At 36.5% G+C, this 11476-nt stretch overlaps 1 protein-coding gene across 2 annotated transcripts in view; it reads left to right on the forward strand.

Annotated features, from left to right (window-relative positions):
• Positions 1-11476, forward strand: part of ARMC8 (armadillo repeat containing 8) — a 103654-nt gene that overhangs the window by 11673 nt on the left and 80505 nt on the right. For both annotated transcript variants that reach the window (XM_023513021.1, XM_012804987.2), the window contains exon 2: positions 10573-10649. In XM_023513021.1, the coding sequence (XP_023368789.1) occupies positions 10573-10649 (77 nt within the window). The remainder of the gene's footprint in view (positions 1-10572; positions 10650-11476) is intronic.

Below are 11476 nucleotides of genomic sequence, written 5' to 3' on the forward strand. Positions count from 1 at the left end.
AAAAAAAAAAAAAAAAGACAAAATACAGCCTTTTCTTCTTTCATATGGGAGTTGCATTCTTGGAAAATTGATTACTCCTTAAAATGGTACAAAACATTTTGTTTTTATATGTAAAGTGGAGTTAGAGTCTAGGCCCAGATAATTATTATATGAATGGGTTTTTCTGCATATATGACTGGATAGTGGAAGGTTGTGGGACTTGTGTCCATTGTCCCAGTTCATTTAGCATCTTTATTTTAGACCTTGCCCACTAGATTTCAATAGCACCTGTTGTCACTGAGACAGCCAAAGTCACTTCCCAGATTTATACAGTGTACCCCTAAGGAGTGGTTCTGCCCTGTTTAGAACTTCGGAGAGCAAGGTGCTTTTTCTTTTCTTTTTTTTTTTTTTTTTGCAGTTTTTGGCCAGGGCTGGGTTTGAACCCCCCACTTCTGGCATATGAGGCCAGCGCCCTACTCTTTGAGCCACAGGTGCTGCCAGTAAGGTGCTTTCTGAATGATGTCTCTTAGTGTGCCTTCCTGCTCTCTTCTCCTAGTATAGAACAATATGTAGAATCAAGACTTGGAAATAAAATGTGGTATTAAATATTTCCTTGTACTGTGTATAACCCTCTAATATAGTGTATTATTTGTTTATTATGTAAATCCTGCAATAATATAATTATTATATTAGAGGCTTGTTTAATTCATTGCCTAGAATAGTGCCTGCATAGCTGTTTAAGTATTTGTTCACAATTAAAGAATACAATTTAAGTATTATTTTCTATTCTTCCGTATATACTATTTCATCATAATGCTAAATTGCAGTTTATTTTTTAGACACACCTGTTACCTCAGAGCTCTTTTGCATATGTTGTGTTTCTCCCTAAAGTGCTTATTTTTATCTCTCCCTTTTCATCTGGCAAATTAATACTGGTCTTTCAGAGTAATCATCCTCGCTATTTGGACATTACTTTCCATCCCACCTCTAACTTCAGCTAATTGTATCTTTAACTTTCTTTTTACTTTGTGTTCACTTAAACGCTTGTTACAAGTTACACTTCTAATTTATTTGGTTACAGGTGTTTCCTTTCTGTGCTACAAACCCTTGAGGATAAGAGACTCTATTTGTAACAGCTAGAGTAATACCTGGTAAATTAATGATACAAGTTGAATGTCAGCCTGAAGTAAACTTAAAACTTACTAGAGTTCAAACAATACTGTTTTTGTGTGCATTTTCATCTCTCCCTGTGTCAAGATTTTCTCTGACAATGCTGAATTTATGAACAATTTTATCTTGAAATTCCCATTGGTTTGTGTACTAATTGGCATTTTAAATTCTGTTTGGCAATAACTGGTTTAAACACTTTTTCCTGCAGGGTCAGGGGGAGGGGTCAGAATACCCCATTGAGAATTGTAATACTATTTTAACTTTTATAAGAGCCTGTGCATTAAGTGAGAGAGCGGATATGAAAATGCTGTGTAAAGTGTAATAAACTAAATAAGTATCGCTGTTTCTTGCTAAGTATTTAGGTTGGTCTGAGAGTAAGCTGCTAGCAGGTGAGGACAGTTACCTTTGAATAATTAAGTTTTAATCATGAATATGAATAACTGAGAGGCAGTTAAGGCAGTTACTTGTTAAGGCAGTTAGCTGCTTTTATTCAAAAACAGAATTCTCCTGAAATCATTATTTGTGGGGTACTTTTGTAGTTTATAAAGATTTCTTTTTCTGTGATTTTTTATCTCATTTAAGCCACACTCTGAGCTAGTGTGATAATATCACCATTTTATAATTGAGGAAACATTCTCAATTTTATGTATTTTTTTGTCCAAAGTTACATAGCTAGTAAGTGATAAGACCAAAACTCAAACCGAAGTCTTCAAATGCCAAATCCTTTTTTCTTTTTACTACACAACATTTGAGTGTGTTAGAAATAAAGAACATTATATGTTAATGAAATATACACAGAGCGAGGCTTTATTAGAGTAAGTAAGTTTAATGTTTTCTTTCTTTCATTCTTTTTTTTTTTTAAGATTCATCCATGTCTTTGTAAGACTTGAAGTACGTTACTTTTTTTTTTTTACTCACGGAAGTTAAATGTGCAGGCGCCATAAACAAATTTCAATCCCAGCTTCCCTACTGGGTAAGCTTAGAGTCTGCTCACTTTCCCCATCTACAAAAAAGAATTGTTTTTTATATATTTTTTATTGGTGGGGATTCATTGAGGGTACAAGATGTGTCACATGCTGAGACCTAACCCCCTCCCTCCTTCCCTCTCTCTTTGCTCTCCTCTTTCCTCACCCCCCACTGTGTCATTAATTGACATTAAAGCCACTAAAGCCAAAAATTGATTCAAGATGGATAAAGGACTTAAATTTAAGGCATGAAATGATAAAAATCCTCAAAGAAAGCACAGGAAAAACACTGGAAGATATTGGCCTGGGGAAAGACTTTATAAAGAAGACTGCCCTGGTAATTGCAATAACAACCAAAATAAACAAATGGACTTAATTAAACTGAAAAGCTTCTGTACAGCTAGGGAAACAACAACCAAAGCAAATAGACAACCTATACAATGGGAAAGGATATTAGTATCTTTTGAATCAGACAAAAGCTTAATAACTAGGATCTATAGAGAACTCAGATCAATCCATGTGAAAAAGCCAACAATCCCATAGATAAATGGGGAAGAGAGATGAACAGAATCTTCTCGCAAGAAGACAGACGAATGGGTAGCAAACATATGAAAAAATGTTCATCATCCTTAATTATTAGAGAAATGCAGATCAAAACTACCCTGAGATGATATCTAACCCCAGCGAGAAGGGCCCACATCACAAAATCTCAAAACTGCACATGCTGGCATGGATGTGGAGAAAAGGGAACTTTTATACTGCTGGTAAGACGGTAAACTAATACAACCTTTTTGGAAGGAAGTATGGAGAAACCTCAAACAAGCTAGACCTACCATTTGATCCTGCAATGCCATTACTGGGCATCTATCCAGAAGGAACAAAACCCCTTTTATCATAAAGACACTTGAACTAGACTGTTTATCACAGCTCAATTTACAATCACCAAAATGTGGAAACAGCCTAAATGCCCCCCACCCCACCCCACCCAACACAGGAAGGGATTAACAAGCTGTGGTACATGTTGTATACCATGGAATATTATTCAGCCATTAAAAGAAGATGGAGACTTTACAGCATTTATATTAACCTGGTTGGAAGTGGAACGTAGTAGTCTTAGTGAAGTATCACAAGAATGGAGAAGCATGATTTCTATGTATTCAAGTTTGATATGAGGACAAGTTTAATATTTTCTTATTAGGCTTTAAACCAGTGGTTCTCAACCTGTGGGTCGCTACCCCTTTGGGGGTTGAACAGCCCTTTCACAGGGATTGCCTGAGACCATCCTGTATATCAGATATTTACATTATGATTCATAACTAGCAAAATTATAGTTATGAAGTAGCAACGAAAATAATTTTATGGTTGGAGGTCACCACAACATGAGGAACTGTATTAAAGGGTCGTGGCATTAGGAAGGTTGAGAACCACTGCTTTACACTTTCATTCTTTGTCTCATAAACTTACAGTTTCACTCTCAAACTTGAGTGAAACACTTATTTCTACTAATTTTTGAGTTAAGTCCTACTCACAACAAGTTTGGGATTTAGCAGTTTGGCATCCAGAATCCTACCTGAAGTAGTTCTTTTCAAAAGACTGTGGCTGAAATTTACCCTGGTCATGGGTAGTTTATTCAGAAGAATGACTAAGCCTTTTCTAGTTTGCCTTTTCAGGATATCTGACCCATTTGTACTCTGAGCTATCTATAAGTTTTTCCTCTTTTCTTTTGCACTATTAAAAATGAATACAAGGTAGGGTGATTATACAATGTAATTTGTCCCCAACACTGTTGGTGTACGCATATTATTCTGTGACAATTATTAATAGTATTCTCTTTCACTCTTAAACTTATCCTGGTTTGTATGATGAATTTAAAAGGCCTATAAATTTTCTATTGCTGTGTAACAAATTGCCCCCAAATTTAGCTGCTTACAACAATTTATTAATCCTGTAGTTTCTGTGGATCAGGAATACAGGTGTAGGTTAGTGGTACTTCTAGCCCACAGACTCTTATGAGGTTGCCGCTGGCATGTCAGCAGGAGCCACAGTCTGATCTGAAGGGTCAGTTCAGGGCAAATCTAGTTCCAAACTCATTCATGTAGCTGTTGGCAGGATTTAGGCCCATGCCATGTGGGCCTCTCCATAGGGCAACTCACAGCCTGGCAACTAGTTTCTGTCAGAGGAAAAGGAGCGGTTTGTGGGGGCTAACACTAAAATTTCTGGCATCTCATTACCTCTGCTGTAGTCCATTGGCTAAAACCAAGTCCAGTTCTCACTCATGGAGAGGAGATTGTACATGGGTATGAATGTAAGGAGGTATGTGGATCATTGAGGGCCACCTTAGTGGCTGCCTGTCGCAGATGGTCATCTTAATAAAAGGACAGTTGCTTCCACATAATAATTGTTCACAGTAGAATGCAATTCATTATGCTGCTGTTTTTGTTATCCTGAAAAAAAATGTATGTATTTTGCAACATGTATTAGCACAATAACTAAGAAAATGCCGTAAAGGCTATGTTAACCAGTTTGAAAATACTTCAAATTGTATATAAAACCAGCACATTGTATTCCATGTGTACCCCATGTACACAGCTATGATTTAATAAAATAAATAAATTTATAATCATTAGCCTAAAGAGGACTCTTTGTGCTCCCTAGCAATCCTGGTACATTTTCCTGGCCACTCATGTCTTATTTCTTCTTTCTTCAAACTACTCATATTTCTTCCCGCATTTGTACTTTCAAAAAACAGAAGTAATTTGAAGAGAACTTTCATAAGCTCTTAACCATCATATCCACTTAATCAGTTTCCTTTGTTTACTGTACTTTCTGTGCACTATTTGGTCAATAAATCCCATTTTCTCAATTGCTTTTGAACATTGTTTCAGAAGTTCTTTCCCTCCTCTTGCAGTATCATTTTTCTTTTCTATTAAAAAATTCTTTCAGTTAATAAGCATGCTCTAATTTATTCCATCTTAAGAAATAGACACTCTCCCAACTGTACTTCTCCCTCTAACTACTACATTTCTTCACTCCGCAGTACCATGAAACTCTTGAAAGAGTTGTCTATACTTTCTCTAGTTCCTCTTGTCCCATTCTTTCTTAACCTTCCCATTCCAAGCAGGCTTTGGTCCCACCCACTATGCACTGTCTTCAAGGTCACTGGTGACCTTCCGGTCTGTAAATCCAATAGTCAGATCTTAGTCATTATTTTATGCTACAAACCATGGATTTGACATAGTTGATTACTCCTTTTATGAAATATTCTCTGATTTGACTTCTCAGATTTCTTCCCACCCAATGGCTGTTTGTTTGAGTGCCATAGAGCATAGTCTTCAGGTCTTGCTTTATTCATGGTCATTCCATTAGTGAACTTATCCCAGTTTTATGCCAACAAACACCCTGATTTGTACCTCAGCCCACAGCTTTTTCCTACACTCCAGACTTACATATCCACTGCCAGCTTGACATCCTCATTTGGACGTCTAATAGGACTGTCAATAACTTAACATGTCCAAAACTGAACTTTTTTTTTTCTTTTAAAGAGATAGATTGCCTGGGCTAGTGTGGTAGTATCATCATAGCTCACTGCAACCTCAAACTGCTAGGCTTTAATTAATTCTCCTGTCTCAGCCTCCCAAGTAGCTGGGACTACAGGCATGTGCTACCATGCCCACCTTATTTTTACCACTTTTTGTAGAGATGGAGTCTTGCTATGTTGTTCAGGCAGGTCCCAAGTTCCTGTCCTCAAGTAATCGTCCTGCCTTGGCCTCCTTTTGAACTTCCCACTCAAACCTGCAGCTCTTGCAGTCTTCCTCTTCTCATTAGTGGGCAACTTTCTAGGTGTTGGGGTAAAAACCTTAAGCTCCTTTCTTCTCTCATACCCTGTATCTAGTCTAATAGTATATCCAGTTTGACAGTCATTTCTAATTCCAACATTTATCTGGAAACTGAGTGAATCTTACCTCCACAATATTTGCCCTATTCTAGGCTACTATCATCTTTGAAATAATAACATTTCTGATAATTCAAATGACCTCCTACCCAGTCTCCTTGCTTTTGTCCTGTAGCTACTCTCCCTTCTCTATACATTTGTATGTTCCTAAATTACAATCAGAATGGTCCTTTAAAAACATAAGTCAGAGCATGCCTTTATTTTCCCCAAACCCTCTGACTTCCTAACTCAGACCATAAAGATCCAGAACCTATAATGACCAACAAGGCTCTGTACCAGTACTGTCCAGTGGAAAAATGATAGAAGCCATATAATGTAATTTAAAATTTTCTACCAGCCAAGCTATCAAAAATAAAAAGAAAATATTGTTAATTTTAATGTTATTTAAACCAGCATAGCAAAATATTGTTTTAACAGGTAATCTGTAATAAGAAATTAATGAAATTATTTTACTTTAATATTGTCTTCAAAATCTGATAATTTACATGCTAGATTTTTACTGTAAATAATTGATTCATAAAAGTTATAATCAACTATAACTCATAAAAGTTATAATCAGCTATAAAATTTATAGTTAGAAAAGTTGACTGACATATCCAAGTAGTTTCAAGCCATTCTTAAAAGTTTTTAAATGACTAAATCCAGTATTGTCTTCTTAATTTTAATTAATTAAAGTTAAATAAAATTCTGTTTCTAGCCACATTCCAAATTTCAAATGACATATGAGGTTTTTGGCTATCATGTTAGACAGTGCAGCTCTTACCATCTGCCCCCCATTCTCTGACCTCATCTCCTGCTGCTATTTCCTTTGCTCATTCTGCTCCAGCCATAAGAGCCTCCTGTTCTTTGACCATGGCAAAGAATTCACAAAGTCTCTGCATTTGCTGTTATCTTTACCTAAAAGGCTCTGCCCCCAAATAGACTTATTCCTACACCTGGGGTGTAACTTATTCCTTCACCTTCTTCAAGTCTTTGCTCAAATATCACTTTTTTAGAATGCTTTCCCTGACCACCTGTTTAATATCTATACTACCATGTTTCCCTAAAAATAAGACACTGTCTTATATTTATTTTTTCTCAAGGAGACACATTAGGGCTTATTTTCAGGGATGTCTTATTTTTTATTAAGTATAATACAACAATCTACACTTATTCAAATACAGTTAATTCATCATCTTCTGGAACCTGACAGGGGGAGCCGACCTTGTTGGTGGGGCTGGCGCTAGTGATGCGTGAACTCCTTTCCCCTAGCCGTTTGCATGTGCGCAATAGGATGCCTGCCACCTGGTTACCACATGCACACCCACGCAAGTGCGAATGGCTGGGAGAAAGGAGCTATGGCAGATAAAAGGTATTTCAGTCTTCCCTACAGCTCCGCGCCAAAATGCATGGCATGGCTATGCCTGCATAGCCACGCCCATCACTATGTCTTATTGTAGGGGTAGGGCTTAAATGCATAGAAATCCTGCTAGGCCTTATCTTTTGGGTAGGTCTTATTTTCAGGGAAACGTGGTAATTGATTGCCTTCTCTCCCTAGTTCTTACATTTTCAAGCTGGCTTCTGAAAGGAGAAAGCTGGGAAGGAAAAGGTGACCTGATCTACACCAGAAAGCAGTGAAATATGAGAATTGTCCCATATGGACAGACAAATGAATATGTTAGCCAAAAGTACAGAGTAAAATAAAATTGAATAAGTGGCTATATCCCCTGAGCATGCTTGCTTCCTAGGTAGCTTAGGTGATCATTTCTTGTCTACATGACAACTTATTACAGATTATAAGCTTCTTGTCTGCCTTTGACACCTAACATAGACCTTTGATCAAAAGGCAGTCTGAAATCTCCAATCATGGGCCACCTGTTGGTTAGCCTTCTGTGTTTTACTTTTCATGGCTGCCTCTCTAGCCTCTCTTCCTTTTCAGTGCCAGCAAATGGTATGCTTGCTGATGGTTTACATGTGTTGGTTCATATGCCCCAAGGCTGTGATTGTGATATTGACTCATTCTTCCCTTGTCCATTTTGATGTACTTTTATTCATTTTCCACAACTGACTCCTCTGGGAGGCCACCTCTGATTTCCCCAGTTCATTAGCCCTTGCCTCAGTGCTGCCTTTTATGATTTTGTAATATAGTAGGAAACACAATCATGTGAACAGAATTGTAAGAGGGTAGGAATTCTTGAGGGCAGGGACTGTACCTTACTAAATTTTTCTTTATCTTTACTACTTTACTCAATGCCTTGCTATAGGTTCTCAGTACATGTTGTGTTGAATGAGTCAGGTACAGAGCAGCAAAGAGAGTTGCTGTTAATTAGGAAAATTTACGTTGTTGAGATACATGTCTTAACCCCAAGTATCTTCTAAAAAAAAAAATCAAGAGATGAGCTGTAGAGCCATGGGGAGTAAAGGTGGAGAGGACAGTAAAATCAAAGATTAATTCCTTGATAGGTGGGAGGCCAAGGGTATGATTTGCTCAAAAGAACTTAGTTAGAAAGATAGGAAGACATACATGAATGTACTCAAATGAAGTGGCAAAACTTAACCTGTTTGTATTATAGAGATGCTTTTTTCAGTTTTACTCTTAACTTTTGCTGTTGATATATTGTTTCTTGATGTATTTGTACAGTTATTTGTGTCCTTATTTAACATTTGATTATCTGACAAACAGATGAAGATGATAAGAAGGGACTGGACAGATAATTACTGACCCTCCTAACTGCGATTTTTGTTATTTTGGGGGAAATAGACCCCAGTAGCAGGTGCTTTAATGGTATTCTGATGAGCATAAAAGTTTTCATCATTTTTCTTTGTTTGTTCTCACTGTTCGTTCTTTATAAAAAGAGCAGATGCTATAGGCAGGTATTTGAGTTGTCTACGAGGATATTATTCAAGTTCAAAATATGAAAACATGCTTTGAATTTGGTTGACTATTATCAGGAAACTAGAATTTGTGTTGTTCTTCATAGTTATTTTTGATAACTCAGAAATGTAAGCGGTTATTGTATCTTGGCAATTCTTACTGATTTGGGATTCTAAGTAAACTGGGAAAGTTATTTATTTCTTTTTCCCTATGATTTATTGTCAATGGGTGACAGTAAATAAGGATATTCTAATAGGGGACAAAACTCCTTTTTCTCTGGTTCTTAAATATATGTTCTTTATTTCTAATGTTAAGTATTGAAAATTAAATATTAAAAATATTATTCTCAAATATGTGTTATAAGAAATTACATAATAGGGCAAATTCTGCAATACAAATAAAAAGAGGTAAGTGTTTCTCTTTGCTTTTTAGACCCTCTCCGCTTTATCTGTCCTTATCTAATTAGACTACACAGCTATATTGGGGCCTATAAATTACCCTAATCTTTAATTATATTCCTTCACAGAAAGTATGGCACCTCCTTTGTTTTAGTTTTTATTTTTTACTTATTTCTGCTCTTTAGCAGTTAAGCTTCTACGTTAGTCTAAAGGCCTTCCTCTTATACGTAGACTACCTCTTATAGACTGTTCTATGAAGTTCCCACCCCTTTCTTCAGTTGAGACTTTCTTTGGTTGAGACTCAGATTTTTCTCCCCTTTAGTGTGTACTAAACAGAAGAAACATTCATATGTGTGTGGTATCTAGAAGCAGTTAATGAAGAAACTTAGTTTGCTTGTAACACATAAACCCAGTTCTGTTGGTGAAGCTTGAAGGGCTCACTACAAAGGTCCTACTGACTAGCTAAGTTGTTAATGGGCATTGGATGTTGTCTTTTTTTTTTTTTTGAGACAGAGTCTTAACTCTGTCACCCTCAGTAGAGTTTTGTGGCATCTTAGCTCATGGCAACCTCAAACTCTTGGGCTCAATCAATCCTCTTGCCTTAGCCTCCCAAGTAGCTACAGGCTCCTGCCACAATGCCTGGCTATTTTTAGAGACAGGGTCTGACTCTTGCTCAGGCTGATCTTGAACTCCTGAACTCAAGCAATCCACTTGCCTCAGCCTCCCAGAGTGCTAGGATTACTGGCATGAGCCACCACTCCCAGCCTTGTTTATCTTCTAGTCACAATCCTTTATCAGACTGATTTAATAAAGTATTTACAAAAATATATTTAATATTCTTCTCGTTTCTGACTTTTAAACGAAGTTATCATATGTTTTGTAGTTATGTTGGTATTGCAAAATCTTCTGCCAGTTTCAAGGCATTACAGAATTTCTAGTAGTCCCAGAGTGCCAGGACTTTGTTACTTTGGAAATTGGATGTTCCAAAAATACTGATGTTTCAGAAATCCAGAAAAATACTGATGTTTGACATCTTGAAATGAGGACTACAGTTTCTAATTATTTTGATACCTGAAAGAGAAAAATCACCAATTAAGTATCCCATATCATAAAGAGGCAGAGATAGGTATTTTATAGAAATTTAAATGCATTTACCTTAAGTTAGATCATGTAGCTTTTTGATGTTATAGGTGATACTGTGAATTTGTGATTTGCATGGCTTCAGATGTCATAATTTTTCCCCCCACTTTCTAGGAAGTAACAGCTAGCAGTCGCCACTATGTTGACAGGCTATTTGACCCTGATCCCCAGAAAGTTCTACAAGGTGTCATGTAAGTAGTATGCCTTTAAGAGTATATCAAAAAGTCTTATTTGTTTTCATGCTGTAATCTGCCAAATATTATACACACAATTGTGAAAATGCAGGGTTGTAACTTTTTTCTTTCATTTGGCTGCTTTTTGGAAAGACTGCTTAACATTCATGACTTTTAGTATTTTATTGTAAAGAATTGTCTTTTGGATAGTTGTTATCTGACAAGGTTAGCTTCACTTTTTTGATAGAATACTTATTGTACATTTTTAGAAGATTTTCCTTAGGTGAATATTTCTGTTATCACAACATCCACAAAAGCAAGAGAATAAAACTGATGGTCTTTTAGAAGTGCAAAACAGTTTTGTTTTGTTCTGTTTTAGGTTAACTCATTAATTGTCGCCAAGGTTTGAGTCTCCTGTTAATGTTTTTAAGTATCAGGAAGCAGTCATGAGAAAATTTAAATAAACTCTTGATTACCTAAAAGTCCTTCTTTTCTAAAATTTCCTCGTTTTTAATGAGAAGAAACATGAGAGGAAGCATAAACTGATTAAGCTTTTTAAAAATTAAGCAGGATAAATGGAGTAAGATTTCAAGTGACTGAGAGATGAATTTCCTTTCCTTGTGAGTTTTAGATTATCATGCTCTTAATATGTTGTAAGGAAAAAATTTTAGGCTGAATCTCTTTAAATCCAACCTGGGGCATCCACTGCTGTCAAGGACACACAAAAGGGTCAAGATAAGATATATTTGGTGTAATAGTGAGGGCCCAAATAAGTGAGTCCCTTTCTTCTCCTATCCCATTAATACCTTAATTCTTGCTCAACCCTGGTAAGGCTAGGACACATT

This window comes from Otolemur garnettii, unplaced genomic scaffold, assembly GCF_000181295.1.
Source record: "Otolemur garnettii isolate 467f Iridium unplaced genomic scaffold, OtoGar3 scaffold00032, whole genome shotgun sequence".
Taxonomy (NCBI): domain Eukaryota; kingdom Metazoa; phylum Chordata; class Mammalia; order Primates; family Galagidae; genus Otolemur; species Otolemur garnettii.